At 38.7% G+C, this 23,055-nt stretch overlaps 7 protein-coding genes across 7 annotated transcripts; 2 read left to right on the top strand and 5 right to left on the bottom strand.

Moving 5' to 3' along the window:
* Positions 1–3,861: 3,861 nt before the first annotated feature.
* On the bottom strand, positions 3,862–5,049 carry LOC145971055 (uncharacterized). Its single transcript, XM_083098313.1, has 2 exons — positions 4,484–5,049; positions 3,862–4,386 (listed from the first exon to the last, which is right to left on the bottom strand). Exon 1 carries the CDS (start codon positions 4,987–4,989, stop codon positions 4,504–4,506), a length of 486 nt encoding a protein of 161 aa, XP_082954439.1. The 5' UTR covers positions 4,990–5,049; the 3' UTR covers positions 3,862–4,386; positions 4,484–4,503.
* Positions 5,050–5,279: 230 nt separating this feature from the next.
* On the bottom strand, positions 5,280–7,590 carry LOC145959425 (uncharacterized). The gene is made up of 2 exons (XM_083078277.1): positions 6,172–7,590; positions 5,280–6,090 (listed from the first exon to the last, which is right to left on the bottom strand). Exons 1-2 carry the CDS (start codon positions 6,276–6,278, stop codon positions 5,529–5,531), a joined length of 669 nt encoding a protein of 222 aa, XP_082934403.1. The 5' UTR covers positions 6,279–7,590; the 3' UTR covers positions 5,280–5,528.
* Positions 7,591–9,755: 2,165 nt separating this feature from the next.
* On the bottom strand, positions 9,756–10,157 carry LOC145959424 (uncharacterized). The gene has a single exon (XM_083078276.1). The coding sequence runs from the start codon at positions 10,071–10,073 to the stop codon at positions 9,756–9,758; it is 318 nt and encodes a 105-aa protein (XP_082934402.1). The 5' UTR covers positions 10,074–10,157.
* A 2,956-nt stretch (positions 10,158–13,113) lies between these two features.
* On the top strand, positions 13,114–14,225 carry LOC145959423 (uncharacterized). Its single transcript, XM_083078275.1, has one exon. The coding sequence runs from the start codon at positions 13,116–13,118 to the stop codon at positions 14,223–14,225; it is 1,110 nt and encodes a 369-aa protein (XP_082934401.1). The 5' UTR covers positions 13,114–13,115.
* Positions 14,226–15,048: 823 nt separating this feature from the next.
* LOC145959422 (uncharacterized) lies at positions 15,049–17,200 on the bottom strand. The gene has a single exon (XM_083078274.1). It carries the CDS (start codon positions 16,918–16,920, stop codon positions 16,138–16,140), a length of 783 nt encoding a protein of 260 aa, XP_082934400.1. The 5' UTR covers positions 16,921–17,200; the 3' UTR covers positions 15,049–16,137.
* A 239-nt stretch (positions 17,201–17,439) lies between these two features.
* On the bottom strand, positions 17,440–20,259 carry LOC145959438 (uncharacterized). Its single transcript, XM_083078290.1, has 3 exons — positions 20,083–20,259; positions 18,781–19,514; positions 17,440–18,700 (listed from the first exon to the last, which is right to left on the bottom strand). The coding sequence occupies exons 1-3, from the start codon at positions 20,257–20,259 to the stop codon at positions 17,440–17,442; spliced, it is 2,172 nt and encodes a 723-aa protein (XP_082934416.1).
* On the top strand, positions 20,077–21,610 carry LOC145959421 (uncharacterized). Its single transcript, XM_083078273.1, has 2 exons — positions 20,077–21,248; positions 21,346–21,610. The coding sequence occupies exon 1, from the start codon at positions 20,746–20,748 to the stop codon at positions 21,226–21,228; it is 483 nt and encodes a 160-aa protein (XP_082934399.1). The 5' UTR covers positions 20,077–20,745; the 3' UTR covers positions 21,229–21,248; positions 21,346–21,610.
* The last annotated feature ends 1,445 nt before the right edge of the window (positions 21,611–23,055 follow it).

The raw sequence follows: 23,055 nt of genomic DNA, 5'->3' as shown, positions 1-23,055 counted from the left end.
CTTGTACTGTTTGAAGGACAATAAAGAAATTTTTGTATCTTGATTCATAAATATTTTCATTATGTTTATTAATTTAATTTGTTTCAAAATTCATTCTTTATCCTTGATTTTAATTTCAGAATAATTATAAATTTTTATATATTTTGTTACACATTTTTGCTATTAAATCATATTACGAATATCTTTTATTCTTTTTTCATATATAGCGGTACAGACCATGCGCAGATTCGTAGCCAATAGAAAGCAGGCACATTCCCTCCCGCATTTTGGCTTCACCTCTCTCGCCTATCTCGTGAACTTATGCTCGGTCTCTGTATTCCTATGTCTATGGTTTCCACTGAGCGCGTCACGCGTCGCGTCAACCAGCGTGAGCCAATCAAAACATCCCATTGTAATAACATGTTTTCCGTGTTATTACAATGGGATGTTTTGATTGGCTCACGCTGGTTGACGCGACGCGTGACGCGCTCAGTGGGAACGAGCCCTTAGTCTTCTCTCTGATGGAGAGCAAATCTCACAATCAGCTGAGACTCTCGTGCGCATGCGCGACCGTCATTGAGCACGTGGCCGGTTTAACAGGCTCGTAACTCTAATTTCGGAGGACCCATATAAATTATAAATAAAATAATTATATAATAATAATTATATAATTATTATTGTATAAAATATTATATATTATTATATAAAATAATAATTATGTAATAATAATAATAATAATAATAATAATAATAATAATAATAATAATAATAATAATAATATAATAATATAATTATTAATTAATAATTATATAATTATGTTATTATTATTAATAGTTTTATTACGATTATATATTAATAGTTTTACTACGATTATATATTATTAATTATTAATAGTTTTACTACGATTATATATTATTAATTATTAATAGTTTTACTACCCACACAGCAGTCTATATCTCAGACGTAAATCAGATATCATTTCGTCAATAAATTTTTGTTGTATTTGAGATATCTTGATATCTGATATATCTTGAATATCTTCAGAATATCTGATATCTTCAGAATATCTGATATCTTAATTATCAAAATATTCTAATAATATTTTTACGAAAATATAGTCTTTTCTATCTGATTTGTTGCAAGATCAGATATCATATCTCAGATGAAAAAATTATACATTTTTGCAGTCTGGAAGATATCTTATAGATATCCCAGTCATATCTGAGTAGCATTATTTAAATCAGATATTCTGATATTTAGATATCTCTTAGATCTCTCTATGATATATTTTGCTGTGTGGGTACGATCTATGTACCCATTCGATTTGTCTCGAAATTTTTAAGTATTCGCACATTTTATGTAACATTCACGTATAATTTCGCTTATATATAATATATAACATTATTAAAAATTATAAAAATATTTGGATACGTGAATTTGTGCATGTATTTTATTATACATATATATAAAATGGTATATACCTAAAAACTAATATTTCAAAATGGCGATGGATGTCCTGCTGGAATACCTGCAAATAGTTTCTTAAAAGAAACTAAAAATTAATGTTAATAGCCCCACCACCTAGAAATAATTTTTCAAACGAGACAAATTATATCAATTAAAAATATCGTTCGTAATCATTTTTATCAAAAAATTTATACAAATTAATTACAATATGAAATTACTTGAAAAATTAAAATTTATACTCAACGCTATATCCATATTTAATCTACTATTAAATTTTTCTGGCATTATATATATATAGACAATAATAATACCAATCCTAATGTTACGTCCGGCGGACTCCACAATTCTTTTCTTTCCTCGAACTTATACGATAAACATTGGTAGGGCTAATTCTTATTCGTAGATATCTGAGACAAAGAATAATAAATGGAACCTGACATTAAGCGGATGACCAGTCGCTGTCAACTCAAATTTTTTACTATAAAATCAAATAGTCGTATATGTTTATAGTTGGTACTTCCGATGAAATGTAAAATCACTTGCGCTCAAACGATCCTTATCAAGTACCACGTCAACAATAGGCATATGATACTCTGTCTCTTATAGTAAGAAACAATAAATAAAAGTAATACTAAGAGTGACCAGTAGCTATAACCTAAGATTTTTTAAAACAAAATTATAGTTACAGCTGTCATGTAAAAATTCAAGTGCTTCGCATGTTTATAATGGTCCATATGAAACTTTTCTATTTGACAATTTAGACAAAAAGCATACTGGATCTTGGAAAAATTATCAAAAGGGAAACTAAACAATCTTTGAGACGACACATATGTTTGACTCATGAGCAAATTCTCATGAACAGTAAATTAGTCATCCTGCTCCCACTCTCTACTGGATAGAGCTAAGTCTCAACCCAAAAGGTTTAACCAATTAAAAATCCTAGAAAACGCCTCTCCTTCAAAAGATCAACCTCCTTGCCCTTGAGAAGGGAATCATTGAAATTATGTCATTCGTTAAAAAAGATCCCTACTATCTATTAAGGAGGAGGAGGAGCAATGATTTTAAAATACGCGAGCACAAGTTGCAGCGGGGGATTCATTCATTCATTGATTAGCACTCTTTTTCTTAGTCACACAGTCGAGATTCAGTTATAGTTAAATACAGAATTTTGAGAATTCAATCTTAATCTGATTCAAATTATATAACCTCGGGGATCCTTTCTTGTGTCACGCAATTGAATTATTAATTCGCTTTATGTCTTAGCGAAAATGTCTTATTAAGATTTAATTGTGCATTATGTGTAAGTGGATATTTATTAAAAATCTTCTGGTGGACATCTTTATTAGCCAGCTCTTCATGTTATAATGGCGAAGATCCGACTTCAGCCATTGCAATTTTATCAAAGCATTCATTCTTGTGATGTCAACGAGTAGTGAATAAAATTGAGTAATTTTTATTTTCTCTCTTTCACATATCTTATTATCTCACCATTTAAATTGAAACATTTCATCTTTTATTTATTAACTCCTTGCTTTTCTCTCTGAAAGATGGTTCTCGATTAACTTCTTGATTCCTATTTCTCTTTAACTGTTCTTTCTGATTTATTCAGCGCGAATTTGTATAGTTTTCTAACTTTATACCTCGTTTCAGGCTTTCCTTATATACATATATTTAACTCTCCATTTCTATTTTTCCCATTCACTTTTCTTTAATTTCTCATCTCCTTTATATTATTATTATTATTATTATTATTATTATTATTTTCTTTATATTATTTTTCTTTATATTATCACTACTTTTTGAAGAAACCGTTAAAGTAGATGAATGATTTTCGAGCTCAGACTTGCCGAATCTCTTTTCTTAATTTTATTATTGTATTTTAATTTAGACCTGTGTTTCAGCGAATTTAGAAAATTTTAATTCTAATTATAACACATATGCGCAAGCGACGAATTTTGTACTTCCTTTAATGAGTAAGCGTTATTCATATTCTTATTACATATTCGGTTTTTATTTTTGTTTTATTTCTTATATTATATTAATTATATATATATATATATATATATATATATATATATATATATATGTATATATATTGTAATAACCAGTCAGAACTTGATTCTTAACGTAAATTCCTCCTTGTATATTCTGACTGATGACCTCCGAACGATTGTAACACCCGCAAGAATATATACATACACACAGATATCCACACATACCTAGTTATAAGCGCTAACATATACTTTTCATTCTTTCTTTATCAGTAGTTAGCACTAGGAGAATTCTAACGCAGGGATCTCAGGGGGGTGAGGGGCGAGGGGATCTCAGCGGCGCGGGGGAATGACGTCACGCAGGATGGAGGGGGGATGACGTCACGTGGGACGGAGGGAATTTCTATGGCGCGGGGGCTGCGGGGCGGGGGACGCACGTATAAACAAAAATGGCGGTATTCCTATGAAGAAGATTTTGGGTCTCTCTCTATTCCTCCCTCTCTCTCGCTCTCTCTCTTTATCCCTTTATATTTCTATCCCTCTCTCTCTCTCCCTCTCCATCCCTCTATCCCTCTATCTATCTCTTTATCCCTTTTATCTCTCTTTCTCTCTGTATTATCGCAAGTATACAATATTAGTCATAAACTTATATTTTGAGATATTTCGTGGTCCGACGTTTTCGAGCAATCTGTGAATCATAGCGAGATAACAACACATTTTTGAGATATTATACAATATTACCAGTTAACAAACAATATAAATAGAAGTATTCTTTGAAGGATTGGGTGGATGGAAATGTGTGCGAAGAAAAATTACGTCATGATTTTGTTACAATTAAAAATATATATATAATTTATTTAAATGTGTGTTTAATAAAAAGTATACAATATAAAAAAATAATAATAATAATATATAAAATAGACCGTCGGGCTATGTTGGGGAAGCCGTTTCTGAAAACAGAAGAAAACATACGCATTTCATTAGTTTAAATTATTTTAATAATTTATTTTAAAATACTTTTGATATATAATAAATTAAGATACTTACAATGTTATCCATCATCTATTTTAATTTGTGCAAATAGGGCACATGTTGCAGGCCAATATTTGATTCAAAGATCTTCTGCACTCTTTGCATGACATATTTTCCAAATGTTCATAATATGTGCATCTATGTTCCCGAACAATACCAGCTTCTAAGAACAGGAATGATAATCTGTAGAAGCACTCGGTACAATATTTGGACTCATCTTTTACATAGTAGTAAGATATACAACATATCTTCGTGTGATCCAATGCCATTATTTCAGTCAAGTCTAAATTTCGATGTTTAGTGTGTATTAGTTCATCACTACTATCACTCTCATAATCACTGTCTGCTATGGGTTCTATTTCTATTTCCTCGTCTGATTCATAGAGATTATCATCTTCCATCTCTCTTCTCTCTCTCTCCTCTCTCTCTATCTCCATCCTCTCCGCCACAACTGGATCCATCCAATCGTAATCATCATCATCAGTATCGTCGTCGATGATAATTATGTTTTCTTCAGCCATTGCACAAAACCACCGAAACACAGAAGAGCAACGAAAGAAATGATACTCTAGTGCAGCAGACTACCGAAACACAGAAGAGCAACGAAAGAAATGATACTCTAGTGCAGCAGAGTTCTCTTCATTATATTTTTTTTTTAACATACACAATATAAATAGAAGTATTCTTTGGAGAATTGGGCGGATGGAAGTACGTAGATAACAACACATTTTTTGAAATATTTCGGGGTCCGACGTTTTCGAGCAATCTATGAATCATAGCGAGATAACAACACATTTTCAACCCTAGGTTCAGTTACAAAAGAATTTTTCTTTTGTGCCTCCAACAATCTCTGAATATCCCTCTCTCTTTCTCTCTTTATCCCTTTTATCTCTCTCTGTCATCTCTGTATTATCGCAAGTATACAATATTACCAGTTAACAAACAATATAAATAGAAATATTCTTTGAAGGATTGGGTGGATGGAAATGCGTGCGAAGAAATTACGTCATGATTTTGACTTAAAACTCTTTATTTATATTTTATATATTTTTCTTACGTACTATGGACTAAAAACTAAAGCTGCCAGTTCGCAATCGACGAGTTGATGCTTGTTGAAAGCAGCACTCGCGCGTATTACATTTGATATTTCTTTCGGATTTATTACAGTGGACGCGATATTGGAGAATTGCGTAAACTTGACATCAACTGTTTGGATAATTTTATCCAATCGATCAAAAGTTACATCTATGCAGTGATCGAGATCGAACATGCGATGTAACGTCGATTCGACCATCATCAAGCATACGTTTGAAGATTCGAGACTTATGAGTTTGACGTCGTTAATCGTACGAACTCTCACTGTTAGCGGTCCAACGCTTATGAAATTGAAGTCATCTTTAGAGTCGTTCCGAAGGAAATTTTGAATATTACGACGTTGCTCGTAGAGTCCCTTCCACGTTTCGAGAGATAATATCAGTTCCTTTCCTCGATGATCTCCTATGGCAATCTCCACGTAACTCGGTGGACCCACGTTGATACCAATGTCGAGGAATTTGAATCCCGTAGCTGTCAATGCGTATCGTCTACCTAGTATACGAACCGCACGACGTTCCAACGAAATGCTACAGAAAAATTAAAATTAAATAATAGTAATACAATTTGTAAAAATATAAAAATAGAAAGAAGTTAAACGAAAAACTTACTCGTCACATTTGTTCTCAAACGATCGAGTTTTATCACGACTCGATACGTAATTATTCACGCGTCTTCCGACGCCGCTGCCGCTGCTGCTTCTTTCGACGTAGTACATTTCTCTGGGAGTTATGAAAAGTGAACCACGAGAGCGGTGTTAACGCGACACTGATCGTATAAGAAATAACCGAGTATGGATGACGCTCATCTTCCAAAAGTATAATGTGGTGGAGGGATTAATACTTCTAACGTTTTGAGTTTTAGGAGAAGGGGAGATAACGCTCAGACAAAAAATTCTTAGAAACGCATGGAAAGGTTTAGGGAGGGGAAATAAGAGATAAAACATATTAATGTTTACATATTTTATTTTCTTGCAATTCTTTCAGGCGTTGCGACCACCAGTTAAATATTTTAAATACATTTTGTAATGCACAATTCTTAACATGTTTTCCACATCGCATACTATTGGTAATATCTAATTTATTTAGAGAATCAATATCTTCATAGTCAGCATCTAAAGTTTCAATAATATAGCCGTTTCCCACATCGCCTAGTATATCGGTCAACCATTTTCGCTTTTCAAGTCCTTTAACGTACACGACAGACGATTCTTCTTCTTCTTCTTCGTGTATCATACCAACGATAGCTGTTGTAATTACACGCTGAGCCAAGCCATACGGAACGTTTCCGTCTTCCCATTGTAATCCGTGATGATTTCTAATCACCCATGAGACTTGACATCGCTCAGATTTTGTTAGCACGCTCCACGGTACAGGACTTGCGAAAAAATAATGCGAGAGAACATATCCCTTCCTCAGGACTGCCGCTTCTTTCACGACAAAATTTCTCCCGACAATAAATCCTTGCAGATCCACAAACGTTGGTATAGACATGACGAGATCTCTCTCTTTCTCTCTTCGATACGTCAGTCGAGAGGAATGGCAAACTCTAAAATCATCTCGCAGCACTTTGATTTATATCCTCCTCCTCCTCCTCCTCCCCTCTCTTGTGTCGATGTTATCGCTTAGGTGATTTTGCGTACAACGTTGGTCAACGGATTGTACTGGATCACACGATCGTGTATGATGAGACAGTACGCAGTAGTATTCGCCGGTACATTCTCCTTACATTCGAATTCCAATCTCACATCCACCGTTGCGCTCTTGACCGATTCGTTTTGTCGAGAACAATCGATAATCACGAACGGACCGAGTTCTTGAAACGTATAGACGGAGAGACTCGGCTCGAGATACTCGTATCCGTAATAGTTCTTGCAGAAGCGCGCGTACGTGTCGTACAGAATGGACCATCTGTTTTTATCGAAATCCAGGTTCATATCGTCGTACGGATAACATTCCGAGTTCAGATAGAGTTTCACATTGATCAATTTGCAGTCGTCGAATTGAGATACATTCTTAGACAAGGCATTCTTCCGGCCTGTTTGCAAGGCGAAGACAACGTAGCGTGGTTTCTCCAGCTGAGTCGAGGTCTTAATGGCCCACGAATGCTTCGTTGTAAGCTGCAATAGCGGATACTCGTACAGATCCCACGAGCGAAAACCCATGCTGAGATATCGTCCGCTTTCCAGAGCACGCAGCATCGACAGTTTTTCGATCTCGCTCAACAGCACGTGAGGCATTCGCCATTGTATCTTGAATATGGTCATCACAGGCTCCAGCGTTGAACTTCCAACCAGACAATTATTATCGTTGCGCGATCGTATTAAGATCAATTCGTGACGAGCGTTAATCACCACTCGTTTATAATCCTCGCAAAATCCCAATAACATGTGGAGCGGTACGCAAAAATTGAAATGACCATGCGAATAGGTCGGCGGCTCCCAGCCGGCGTTTTTCATAATCACAATTCTATCGGATGATACCGTTACATAGTTTTTGAGCGTAGTAGTTATTCCTACGTTTCTATTGCGATCAATCTCAACGCCATCGAGTTCGTATCGAATCTCATCGAACATGAATGCGACGCAATTATGTCCCAGTATCACATCACTTTCTCCTTCAACTGTTGTTCTGTTTTTCGTTAGTTGTCCCTCGATGTATAGGAAACTCTCGTACGGCAGCGTATACAGATCCTGTTGTTGTATGGGTATTCTTATCTCGTCACTGTGTCCGAACGTTGTATTGGCGAACGGGTTATACGTGTGAGTCTCGATCTTGACGATACGGTTGTCAAAGATCGGTTCATCACCGATGTTGAGAATGTCGGTCATCGTTCAGCTGTTTCGCACCGCAAATCCCAAAGATTGTAAAAACGCAACGTTCGATGCGCTGAGTTTCTTTTTCTTGGATGATTTGATATTAGCAAACGTCGACGTTGTTGTTGTTGTTGTTGTTGTTGTTGGTGGTGGTGTTGCTGGTCTCGTAAAGATTGCGTTATCTCTCACGTCTTTCGATCCGTTCAATACGAGCATCTCATACGTCGCATACGTACATGCAATCTTACGGTGATCTCTTCTCCTCGAAAATCGAGCAATCGTCCGTTCTGGTCGACAACGCGTAACGTTAAATCCGTAATGCTCCGCGCGATGATCGGCAGGTAAATGATCTGTGCAGGCGTTTCCGATATCTTATATCCCGGTGGTACCCTCGGTGAAAATTCATGTATCGTATGAACGAGTATGCCGTTGTTGTACGCACCCGCGGTCACGTTACACTCTATACGGATAATATTCACGTTGAGAATGTTAATCGGCAGGTTTGATTCGTACCATTTTCGCGGCTCGAGAATACGATTCGAGAATCCTAGCAGCGATCCAATGTTGACGGGTTTGGTAAAGTTTATTCTGTAGGCACATTTGATCTCGCTCCTCATTGTATTGTAATTAGCGCGGAGCACTATCGGATATTCATCATCATCTTCATAGTCATCGCCGTCAATGTGTTTCTCATCGCGATGTTTCCGTGAAATTGCATGTTTCAAAAATTCATGTATATTTTGCAACTCATACGATCCCTCGGGAATCGTAATTTCTTCGTCGTCTTTGCCAAAGTAAAATTTATTATTCGAGGAATTCACATTCGGTATCGTGTGATAAGTCTCAAAATCCGTTAGACCGAGCTCGTATTCGCCGTCGCTCAAATCTACGGTGGGAAAGAAGTTTGCCGTGAGAACGCTACTCTTCCCAGTCAACGTGAATGTCATAGACATGTCGACGAAACTGTTTAACGAATACTGAGTTAAATAGCGCAATATCTGTCTTTAAATTCACATGCATCGACCGTTCGAAGAAACTGCAAGCACAATTGTCCGCAGATGCTCTGATCGTAAGTTTGAACAGGTGTGTAATTGTACTGTATCTTCGTTACGTTTCGTCCGAGATATCGCACCAATTCATTCGGCGGTCGAAGATTGCCGAAACTGTCGAAATATATAGCGCGATTCCCCCTCTTTGCATACGCTACCCAATGAGTACCTGGTCCTTCGACGCTATCCAAATTTACGATGCCGCTCTCGTTTCGATATATACCACCGATCGGTAAAGAGTCGCGCATGAAAACACCTCTAAAATATGGAATGCGCATACGTTTTGCCAATTGTAGCAATTGTACGTTGGTAGTTGCGCCCTGCGGCATTTTTAGCGTCTCTTTGACGTTTTTTTTTTTCTCCTTGTTGAGGCTCCTCGTCCGTATTTGTAAGGAGCGAGATATAATCCGTGACCTTCCATAGCGCGATTGTGACGTAGCATCTCTTGCAACTGACGTTGCGCGGCTTTTCCGTCGTTCACCACCTTCGCTACACCAGCCGCTCCACCGATCAGGGATCCGAGCGCACCCAACATTGGTAGAATCGGCAATACACCGCCGCATTTCGCTACCGGAAGTATCCGTTTCTTCACCGTTCTTTTCTTCGTCTTCGTCTTCAGACCCATACCGAGCTTCGTCTTGGCTTTCATCGCTGCCCAGACAGTTGTGGCGGCGGCTCTCTCACCGAGAGTCGAATCTTTCGCAACGATGCGATTCCGCGCTTTCTCAGCGAGTATCCTATCCGCCGCGTGCCTCTCGGTGAGATCGTTGCTCCGAGAGTATGCTATATCGTGTTCGCGACACGCCGCGTCCAATGGGTTGACACCTCGATCGCCTCTGACTAATCACTTTTGCAACCGCGTGCCTGGTCCGCAAAACTGATAGCCGGGAATATGGAATTCGATCGGAAGTGCGTTTATCGCGTGATTTAATAGGCCTCTACCTATTTTCGTTGACATTCGCCGCAATTCTTTATCAACGGCGCCGGACCGTCGATGTGCGTTTCCTGACACGGCTGATTGTAGTGTTCGTAACAGCGACGATACGTCTGAACCTCCGGATCCGCTTTTATGTGTTCCGGAAGTTTGTCCCACACGTAGTGGACGTAATCACCGCACGTTCTCAATAGAACTGCTTTCGACACAAATTGTAGCTGTTCGACGCTCAAATCGCGAATATCGGAAGGATTTGTTAGCAGGATGAACATTTTTTCTCTACTGAGCGACTCGTGATTTCGCGCACCTATAAATAGGCAGGCGTTCGATCCAATCAGCAGTGTTGAAAAAATGAGATTCGTACGACAACCTTTGACGATATGCGTGACAAATTGCGACGACAGATTACGATCAATGGAGGACAACGCGGAGATGCGCAGGCATGGTACGATGCTACCGACTACTATACAAAGCTGCCAGATCTCCGCCGCAAGCAACATGCAACACGGCGTGGAGGGGGTAATGAGGATGGGAGCGTAAGCGTACGTGTGAGCTCGGCGCTTCGGCTAGCTTCGGTTAGTAGAAGAGGACAGAATACAGTCTTCTGTCTCCTTCCTACCAAGCTGGCAACGAAAGACGGGCGACGCGCGACGCTGCTCGCTTCTCGATATCTCAATGCGTGCGACAGCGTTAAATGTTTTTCCTTTATAGCTTTTTATATTACACACATATTTTTTAACTGATAAATATTAATCTATTTAATATATTTTTTAACTAATAAATATATTATACATTTATCAGTTGTAAGAAAATATCGATATATTTTTTCATGTAAAAAATTAAATGACATAATTCTTATAAACAAATGTATATATATATATATATATATATATATATATATGTATGTATATATATTCATTTTTAAGAATTATACAATTTGATTTTTTAATATGAAAAGAAATATCATAATATTTTCTTACGATTAGCAAATATATATAATAAATTTACCAGTTATAAAAATATCTAATATAACAAGCTAAAAGAGAAAAACGTTTAATTGAATTAATTTATTTGCTATGCAATGAGAACTATAAATAAATGTTTATTTCATAAAAAGAAAATTAATTCAATGATTTTTAAATATATTTTATAATTAAAATACTAATTTGTCTGTTAAAATAATAAAAATATATAGCACAATAATAAGATAAAAAAAACTCAATGGTAAGATTTGAACCAGCGACAGGCAGCGTACTGATCAGGCGCCTTACCCACTTTGCTACGCTGTTAGTGTTGACAATTCGTTCTTTCCGCTCGATACATAACGAGCATATAAATTTTCGACGCTGCTTGCGTTTCGATATCTCGATACGTACGACGTTAAACGTTTTTCTCTTTTAGCTAGTTATATTAGATATTTTTATAACTGGTAAATATATTATATATATTTGCTAATCGTAAGAAAATATGATATATCTTTTCATATTAAAAAATCAAATCGTATAATTCTTAAAAATGAATATATATATATATATATATATATATATATATATATACATTTGTTTATAAGAATTATGTCATTTAATTTTTCACATGAAAAAATATATCGATATTTTCTTACAACTGATAAATGTATAATATATTTATCAGTTAAAAAATATATTAAATAGATTAAGGCCCTACGCACAATAGGAAAAATATTAAATATTAAATATTAAATATTAAATATTAAATATTAAATTTATAGAACGAGAGAAAGAGAAAGAAACTCTTCTCTTCTATTTTTCTCTTTCTATAAATTTAATATTTAATATTTAATATTTAATATTTTTCCTATTGTGCGCAGTGCCTAATATTTATCAGTTAAAAAATATGTGTATAATATAAAAAGCTATAAGGGAAAAACATTTAACGCTGTCGCACGCATTGAGATATCGAGAAGCGAGCAGTGTCGCGCGTCGCCCGTCTTTCGTTGCCAGCTTGGTAGGAAGGAGACAGAAGACTGTATTCTGTCCTCTTCTACTATCCGAAGCTAGCCGAAGTGCCGAGCTCACACGTACGCTTACGCTCACATCCTCATTACCCCCTCCACGCCGTGTTGCATGTTGCTTGCGGCGGAGATCTGGCAGCTTTGCTACTATACGCGCGATCGTTTGCGGCCCCTCGAATTGTGGTAAAACCAACGTTCTGATAAGTCTACTGGAAAGTCCGCATGGTGTACGTTTCGAGAACGTGTACGTGTACTCGAAGTCGCTGCAACAGCCGAAATATCGATATCTGGAGAATTTGTTGACGCCGATTGACGAAATCGGTTATTTTACGTTCTCCAATAACAGTGACGTCATTCCACCGAGCGAGGCACGTCCAAACTCGATTTTCGTCTTCGATGACGTGGCGTGCGACAAGCAAAATACGATAAGAGAGTACTTCTCAATGGGTCGTCACTCGAACGTCGACTGCTTCTATCTCTGTCAGACGTACGCGAGAATACCAAAACATCTTATACGCGACAACGCGAACCTGCTGATCTTGTTTAAACAGGACGGTACCAACTTGAAACACGTGTACAACGATCACGTGAATACCGACATGTCGTACGGGGATTTCAGTGAATTATGTCGTACTTGTTGGCAACAAAAGTATGGATTCCTAGTGATAGATAAGGACAGCTCATTTACGAACGGGCGATACAGAAAAGGATTTAACGTGTTCGCGATACCGCAAAACGATTAGTCGCTGCCGACACACTCTGTCGACATGGCTGAAAACAATAATATTCGCGAGCGTGAAAAGATTGCGAGGGAGATTGAGAAAACGAGCGAATCGATCCGCAAGAAACATCGCGCTTTGAAGACCGGTAAGATCGACGACGATATCGCGGTCAAGACCCATTTTAGGCCTATTATCGAGCCACTACAAAAAATCGTCGACAACTCTAGCTTAATCGCGGTGAAAAACGAGCCGGAGAGTAACGCTGACGCTATAATTAAAACGTTACCCATCAAGCGGTACAAGGAGGAAGAGGAAGAGGAGGAGGAGGAGGAGGATACGACACCGAAAAAGAGACAACGATTGAAGGCGAATCGTTTATCGACACCGCATACATCGGATGAACCGCTGATAACCTCCACACCGTCCGCGACAACGAGAATCGTACAACCCACGATACCCGAATCACTCGCAATCGAAAATGTTTTCGAAACCACGGGCAACCCGCTCGAATCACCATCTGTTCGAAACATGTTACAAACGTTGGAAGGTCAAAAAATGTTACGAGAGCACTTCGGGCCACTGGCACAAAAGTACATGGGCGCTCTCCTTAGTGGCGATAAAAAAAACCAGATCGATCACGTGTACGGTGTCTATTTCGACGAGAATGAAATGTGGCTCGGTAACAAACGATTCGACATCGGCGCAGATGACTCTATAATCATAGACAAAGTGAGGTACATTGGTACACCTGGATTATACGAGTTGATCTTCAAGAGAATTCCCGATGATGACATATACACTGAGGACGATATGCAAAAATATAAGAGCATATTAATGGCGACGAGTGCGCATAAACGTCAATATGATGCGCAAGGTCAATTAAAGAGCAACAGGGGATACAAGTATAAACACATAATTGCACCGTTGATGTCGATCGAATTGAAAAAGAAAAAATGCGGTACGGGAGTATTCATGCCTCGCGCGATGACGCTAACCGACAATAAGATCGATTACGTGCACTGGGACGATCCCAACGAGCTAGTGGATCGTCTACGATTGCTCGACGCTTCGCGCCGAGCTGGCCACAACGCTCACGACAACGAGATCCTGTCGATTATAGAGGAACTTCGCGAAGTCGGCCTTATTATAAATTAAACGGTGTCTCGACGAAACTAATCAGTCGATCGACGTCACTCGCATCGAGAAAAAAATGCCCATCAACAAATTTGGATTATTCGAACAGAGAAATGAAGCAATTAGAACTAGCGATCATTGGGGTAAATCGGTGACAAGTTACTTGCGTCAAAACGCTCTGTGTCGCGTCGCTACGTACTATGACGCGAGGTCGCGCAAGATTCGCCGTGTAGCGCAACCTGAGGCTGATACCGATGCAGTCAACAAACTGTACGTGGAACAATGCGTTAAAACGTTGAAGAATCAGCAGAAAGAATCAGACGAGAAGCTGACTGCGTTCGAGAAGGATGTGCGAGCTTTGCAGACTGCGATAAACGAGCTTCGGCGTGCGATTAACACTAATTCAGAAACGGCTATCAACCTGTAATGAGCGGCTGTAGTGAACGGTTTAGGAACGGCTATTGTACAATTATTAAACATCTACAAAGGTTTATCGAACGGGTTGGGAATGGCTATCGAACAGCTAGAACGGTTATCGAACAGCTATGAGCATCTACAAAGGTTTATCGAACGGGTTGGGAACGGCTATCGAACAGCTATGAATGGCTATCGAACGGCTATGAACGGCTATCGAACAGCTTTGAACGGCTATCGAACGGGCCAGGAACGTCTAGCAACGAATGATAAAACGCACGGTGATACTCGAGGCACACATCGTTTGATCGACGAATCGAAACAACGATGGATCGGCGATCGGGAATAACCGAGGAAGTGAAGAAACAACATAGTTTAGAGAAACGGCAGTTGGTGAACGAATTGCACGCGCCAGCGAGAAAAAATTTTCCCCGAAGACACGTCATAGTGCGGGGATACGATGACCTGTGGCAAGCTGACATTGTCGAGATGCGTCCGTACTCTCGTTTCAACAGAGGTTACCACTACATACTCACAGTCATAGATGCGTTGAGCAAGCACGCGTGGGCCATACCACTCAAGAGTAAAGGTGGAAGCGAGACAGCTGACGCTATCGCCGAGATAATTCGAGATAGCAAAAGATGTCCGAAAAACTTACAGACTGATATGGGGAAGGAATTTTATAACGCTGACGTGCAACGGCTCATGCGGAAACATGACATCAATCACTATTCTACATATTCGGTATTGAAGGCATCGATCGTTGAGCGATTCAATCGCACGCTGAAAAACGACATGTGGAAGATGTTTACGCTGAACGGATCTTACAAGTGGATCAGCGCGTTGCCGCGACTCGTATCGGATTACAACGCGCGCAAGCATCGAACAATCGGTATGCGACCCGTCGACGTTACTCCCGCGATCGCTGAAAGACTCTTGGCTACTGTGTACAACCATGTAAATATCGCGGGTCCGGCGAAATTCAAAGTAGGTGACTCGGTACGCGTTAGCAAGTACAAGACAGTTTTCGAGAAAGGTTACACGCCAAATTGGACAACCGAAGTGTTTAAAATTGCAAAAGTACAACATACTAATCCCGTAAGCTATCTACTGGAGGATTATCGCAAAAAATCTATTGCTGGAGCGTTCTACGAGTACGAGTTGCATCGCGCGAATTATCCGGACGTGTATCTCGTGGAGAAAATACTGCGTAGGAGGGGTAACGAGGTTTACGTGAAATGGTTGGGATTTGACAATTCGCACAATTCTTGGATACATAAGGACAATGTGATTTAATTCATACAAATTGTATTTATTTTTAAATTTAAGAAAAAATATGTACAACATATAAAAAATATACATGAAATATATAAAAATACAAAAATCTTTATTAATACATCCTTTCCAATAATCGTATATAATACAATATATGAAATACATATACATATGAGATACATATACAAAAATAATATCTGACATTATATCACATACTATATTACATTACATTATATATATTATATTATAAGGGTATCCTATAATGTCCCCATGGTAATGTGTCGGTCGAATCAGGTACGATATACCGCTTGTCATCGTACGGACTCAGAGCAATTTTCGTCTCGCGGACGGTATACACTTTGTGCAATTTCGATCTTATGCAAGATTGCTGTCGTGTCATTTCTATTTCGTCATTCAGACACCGCGTGTAATCGTCGAATGTTATCGTTCTCGCAACAACGTTACTTTTGACACCTTTAACCTTCTTCGTATCCTTTTTCCCGTCCACTCTCATCGCATACATTTTTGCTCTAAGCCCGACGAATTCGGTCATTATCGCGCCGTTATTTTCATCTTTCATTAAACCCGGTACTTTTTTATTCACGAGCGGTATACCGTACGCGTTATCAATTGGATAATCGCTCGTATCGAAACTAGCGATATCATGTTTCATATTTTCATAGACATCTTCGCACTCAATGTGGTATATAAGACTGTCTGTGTCGGTGTACATTACCCGGCATTTATCACGATATAGCGGTGACATGTACTCATGATGAAATTCGTACAAGCACGTTTTAGAAATGTCGAGTATGCACATGCCGACATAGATTGGTTTATAAAATTTCACTTCAAGTTTGCGTAATTCTATGGCAACCAAATTTTCCGAAAAGACGCTTCTACTATGAAAATTTGGTTTCGCTATCATTGCTTCTGCTCCGTATCGTCCGTCCCACTTTGTTAATAATTTTACATCGACACGATTACGCACATTTTCCATCGTCTTACCAAATACCGCGTTATTCATCAGTTTATATAAATTTTTTTCAAAATCATTTTTCGCGAGTGTTCTAAACTGTGTATTTAATTCGATATAACTGCGAAGCCACGGAGATTGTGTAAATTGTAATATGCGATGTATTTTTGTAACGCGAAGGTCGTGTCGCGTACATTGCTGTAGGTTACGGTAGTGTATCACGTAACGCTTCTTATCGTATAGCGTTGCGAGGAGTTTGTCTTGCCGCTTGCCGGGCGGCTTGTCGCGTGTCGGGCAAAACGGTAGGTCAATGTGCGTATCGTGAAGATGTTGCGGATACTCGAGATCGGCTTCGAGGATATAACCCGTAGGCGAATCTAACGCGATCGATGCTACGTCAAAATTCGACACGTCGTCGACCCATCGAAAATCGGCATAGGGCAACGGTTGACACATTGCCCATCCGTACAAATTATTTACATCGAAATACATCAAGTACGACGATGGTTTCGATGGATCGTACGATTGTTGCATGTACTTGTTATTAGCGCGCGCGTATCTGTTGGAACACTAACTCAGACCACCGCGTATACCGCGTTCGATAAACATGACCATGTCGATGTCGGTAAGCAATTCGAATGTAATCTTTGTATGCTTTAACATGGCATCCCACGTGTATCCGGGAAGAGTATAATAATACGCGGGGTCGAGTCCGTAACTTTTGATGCAACTATCGCGAAAGTTTTCAAAAATATCGGCTAATAACAAGACGTCGATTTTCAGGTACAAATCGCTATACTCGTCTAGCGTTCGAATGGAGAATCGCGTCCAGATGTTCTCGGCGTGCGCGTAATCGCTCTCGGATATAGTTTCACCGGTCAAAGAACTGTAAAACGATTCGCGCGGTGGTAAACACGTATCTTGCAACCTATCTACAGAGTCGACGTATTCGTACGGAAAGACGCCTTTCCGTGTTAATAAACTGAAATTTTCTGCAGATAAATTTTGAAATTCTGATTTTAAAATTTTGAATTTGTCTTTGTCTAGATAAGATGCCAATTTGTCGAGACTTGCCGTAAGAAATTTGTACGAATCGATAAAACTTAATTTTATATAATTTTTCCAATTGTCTTGTGCAACTTTAACAGTTTTTGTAAACGATATATATTTTTCCTTGGTTATTGGAAGTAATTCGATTTCCCCTTCGAACGCTGTGGCTATATCCTCGATAATGAAATGCGCGTCGTAACCTGATAAATTGTGGAAGACTATCGGAATATATAATGATTCTTTGTAATTTAGATTGCAATTTGAGTGCGCGGGACCCCTATATCGTCCGGTCAAATGACAATGATCGCGTACGCGTGTATCGTCTTCTTGCGTAAACGGTTTTTCGCAAATATGGCAATGCGTTGCGCTGTGAAATTTTTCCCACTCGTCCGATGTTAAATTTACCATGGAGACATTTGTAGTCATTAAAATAGTCTTTACACGTAACGCTAAATTTTTAAGTTCTTCGGCGAACCACGCGATACAATCAATACTGCGGCGAGAATGGTACGCGGATAACGAGTCGTCGAACGAACAATGCATATAATACGCTATACTAAATACCTTATGATGCTGATAATTTTTTTCTTCGTCAGTCTTTGTCAACGCACATTCCAAATCGGCATAGATCACAAATGGAAGCCGCTCTTTCCTCGTGTAGTTGTTGAACTCGAGCCACTTGTCCTTATCGCTCGGCAATCGGATAGCGCAGTCGTTTATTTTTCCGCAGTCTACCGTATGTGACTGCAACTTGTCCTCCGATCCGAAATAGTGCAAGCATCTGTAAAAGAATATTTAAATTAAAGATTTATGCAATGCATTATATTTTATAATTACATAAATTATTCAAATTATACATACCGATCACAGATATATCTTCGGCCGTTGTGTTTGCTCAGTTGCGAGCTCACGAGCCGGGATAAGTTCTTGATCCATGCGAAATGTCCGACGCTGTTACCGTCTTCCACATACAACAGGTTGACGTGTTTATCCCGTTTCTGCTCCGAAAGACGTATCGGGACAATGCTGTTTTCTTTCTCGATGCTGTACACGTTGATGGAGATATTGTTTATATGTTCAAACTTTTTTAGTTGGTTCAACGTCATCGGAAACTCAATATTTTGTACATTTAACACCGTCGTATAGTGGGGATATGAAGATTCCCGATTTGTGTCTCTTTCAGCGGGGTATAGAGCGGCCACCACTGCCCACGCGAAACACGCATTGTCTCTAGATTGTACATTAATTACAGCTCTCTTCATCATAATTTCTCGCGGCAATTTAATATAACATCCCGCGCGCATAGGATTATACTTATTTATATTTACAGTTAAATTCTGTATTCGCGACAATGCCCAGCCACTATCGCGTTCCTGAAATTCTTCTAGCAATGCTAGAGTGGGCTCGATAACGCTGCGCTCGTACCACTCGTGTAAATCAGACGTGCGAAAGAGTTCACAGTTTCTCGTATTGATACTTTTATTCGCACGCTTATCACCCGACACAAATTCACCGTTGAATATAGTGTTCAATTTTACACTGTTGTATCTTCTTATAACGTCTTGCACTTGCTCGAGCGCGATGTCTTTGGCGTCCTCGAGAAATTGACGAGGTTCGATATGGTTTGCGTTAATCACAGCACCGGTTAGAATACGGTTATCGAACGCGGTATCAATCTCGCGCCACACAAGTTCATTTTGATGCGCGCTACATCCGGCACCCGCGTTATTGTCGCCACTGTAATTACCACCACTGGGCATAAACTGTCTCTGCAATCGAGTCTTTGCACCTTCGAGTCGCGCGATTCGAGCAATCAGCGATTGTCGATTCCCGATCGATAATCGCGGTCGTTTGATCCGACTTTGCTCTTCCAGCGACTCGATGTACTCGTTGCATCGTTGTAGCCATGCAAAATATTCGCCCAAGGTGGCAATTTGGCGGGACCGCTCCACCAGGTCGCATTCAGTCTGCTCGACGTTTTCCATTTCTTCACAGAGTGCAAATTGGGCACATATTGCACGGAAATCTTATATACAACGGCTCGCTACAACTTGAACAGAATCGGCCATCCATCGCATCAAGTGTCTCAATTTTATGCTTTCGAACAGCATACATCATTTGGCTATCCACGCCTTGCAATGCAATCATACGCGAAGGACATACAGCTAAAGCACCACCCGTGGAATAATAAAAGTATATGATACAAAATTTTGTACTACGTGCGTTTAAAGCATTAATTTCCGCAACAGACACTATTTTCTCTCTGAATTCCGTGGAGTTCTCACTGCAGTCACTAATGCAATCACTGTCAGATGACAACGCGTGATCTTCGTCTTCCATTTTTATATTATCACACAACACTGACAGAACATTACTTTCTGACAGAACACTATAATTTTTGACTATACTTTTGCTATACCGTCGTGTCGATGCGCTTTCAAATCACGTACTATGATCTGATGCGCTTCGATCCTTCTTATATTCAACCAACAAACTTTCAGAGATTGTTGAAGGCACAAAAGAAAAAAAATTTTGTAACTGAACCTAGGGTTGAAAATGTGTTGTTATCTCGCTATGATTCACAGATTGCTCGAAAACGTCGGACCCCGAAATATCTCAAAAATGTGTTGTTATCTACGTATTTCCATCCGCCCAATCCTTCAAAGAATACTTCTATTTATATTGTGTATGTTAAAAAAATATAATGAAGAGGACTCTGCTGCACTAGAGTATCATTTCTTTCGTTGCTCTTCTGTGTTTCGGTGGTCTGCTGCACTAGAGTATCATTTCTTTCGTTGCTCTTCTGTGTTTCGTTAGTCTTGTGCAATGGCCGAAGAAAACGTAATTATCATCGACGACGATACGGATGATGATTACGATTATTGGATGGATCCAGTTGTGGCGGAGCGGATGGAGATAGAGAGAGAGGAGAGAGAGAGGAGAGAGATGGAAGATGATGGATCTGATATAGAACCCTTGGCGAAGGACAGTGATTATGATAGTGACAATAGTGTCGATATTCTTGATGAACGGTTACAAAAGAAACAGCGAGATTTAAGCATATCTGAAATAATGACATACAATCAAGCAACAAAGATATGTTGCATTTCATATTACTACATGGAAAATGGATTAAAATTTTGTATCGAATGCTTTCTAGAAGCACCGGATCAGTATGAAGAAACTAGTGCTGTTCGAGAACATAGAACCATAGCTTATGTTCATTTGGAAAATATGTCATGCAAAGAGTGCAGAAGATCTTTGAATCAAATATTGGCCTGCAACATGTGCCCTATTTGCACAAATTAAAATAGATGATGGATAACATTGTAAGTATCTTAATTTATTATATATCAAAAGTATTTTAAAATAAATTATTAAAATAATTTAAACTAATGAAATGCGTATGTTTTCTTCTGTTTTCAGAAACGGCTTCCCCAACATAGCCCGACGGTCTATTTTATATATTATTATTATTATTTTTTTATATTGTATACTTTTTATTAAACACACATTTAAATAAATTATATATATATTTTTAATTGTAACAAAATCATGACGTAATTTTTCTTCGCACACATTTCCATCCACCCAATCCTTCAAAGAATACTTCTATTTATATTGTTTGTTAACTGGTAATATTGTATAATATCTCAAAAATGTGTTGTTATCTCGCTATGATTCACAGATTGCTCGAAAACGTCGGACCCCGAAATATCTCAAAATATAAGTTTATGACTAATATTGTATACTTGCGATAATACAGAGAGAAAGAGAGATAAAAGGGATAAAGAGATAGATAGAGGGATAGAGGGATGGAGAGGGAGAGAGAGAGAGGGATAGAAATATAAAGGGATAAAGAGAGAGAGCGAGAGAGAGGGAGGAATAGAGAGAGACCCAAAATCTTCTTCATAGGAATACCGCCATTTTTGTTTATACGTGCGTCCCCCGCCCCGCAGCCCCCGCGCCATCGAAATTCCCTCCGTCCCGCGTGACGTCATCCCCCCTCCATCCTGCGTGACGTCATTCCCCCGCGCCGCTGAGATCCCCTCGCCCCTCACCCCCCTGAGATCCCTGCGTTAGAATTCTCCTAGTGCTAACTACTTTTATCTTTTTAAATATTATATTGTATTTTTAATTTAATATATAATTTAATTATTTAACCCGTTCTCTTCCCTAAATCCTGAGATCGCACTAGGTCCCATCCCGCATAACAAGGATTAAATTCCTTTACCGAAAAGGGATTACCGAGCGAATAGGCTTAAAAACGCAGCGTTAAAGAGACTTTCGGTCGCTGACCTGTGTCAGGCCCTTCACATTCGTGTTCGATCCATACACACGCCCGAATAAAATGTGTCACGGGGTAAGTAAGTTACGTTCTTCCATATGGCCCATCCATTCCAGGGCCTGGACGTAACACTAATAACGATAGAACATTTTTAACGAAGCAAAGAAAAGATACATTTCTCTCATCTAAATATATATTATTTATAATTAATTCGACGTTAAAGAAGCGTATCGTCGTTGAATTACTACCGAAATCATTGCTTTTGGAAATTACCAGGAAAATCTGGGATTAGTTCCTTCAATCTTACAATAAAAATTCCCAATTTTCAACCGGACATCGAACTAGACGTCGCGAATGGATCTCACAAGAACCGGTGAAAAATAATTCTCCATGATAAAAATCGTTTCGACTCCTCGGCGGTACGAGCCACGCAACTTTCATTAACGTTTATTTAACGGAAGGATCAATGATAACTCTTTTATTAAAACGACAATCTCGTCTAGGAACGCGAAAAAGAACGCGAGAAAAATACGGTGTTTTCGCAACGGTAATTTATTAATTTATTTATGAATATCTTCCGATACGAAAAAAAAAAAATCGTAAATACAAATATAACTGAAAAAACAAATTATTAAATTCATAATAATTAACTCGCGATTCTATAATGTCGAAGGTGAAATAAATTTTGTTAAGCTAATATTTAATCGTTCACTTATCACATCGAATCTTCACTCTCTTATTCGACATTTCTTTATATTTAATTAGCAATATTTAGGAATATTATCTGACGAGAGGGACAGCGATAAAATTCTTCTGTTAAAATGATAATCTTGTATAAGGACGCAAAG

This window comes from Camponotus vicinus, unplaced genomic scaffold (assembly GCF_025532165.1).
Source record: "Camponotus vicinus isolate PSW18456_S1 unplaced genomic scaffold, iyCamVici1.0 SCAF_1, whole genome shotgun sequence".
NCBI classification, from domain to species: Eukaryota; Metazoa; Arthropoda; class Insecta; order Hymenoptera; family Formicidae; genus Camponotus; species Camponotus vicinus.
The sequence above is the reverse complement of the archived record's forward strand: the minus strand, read 5'-3'. Positions and strand labels throughout refer to the sequence as shown.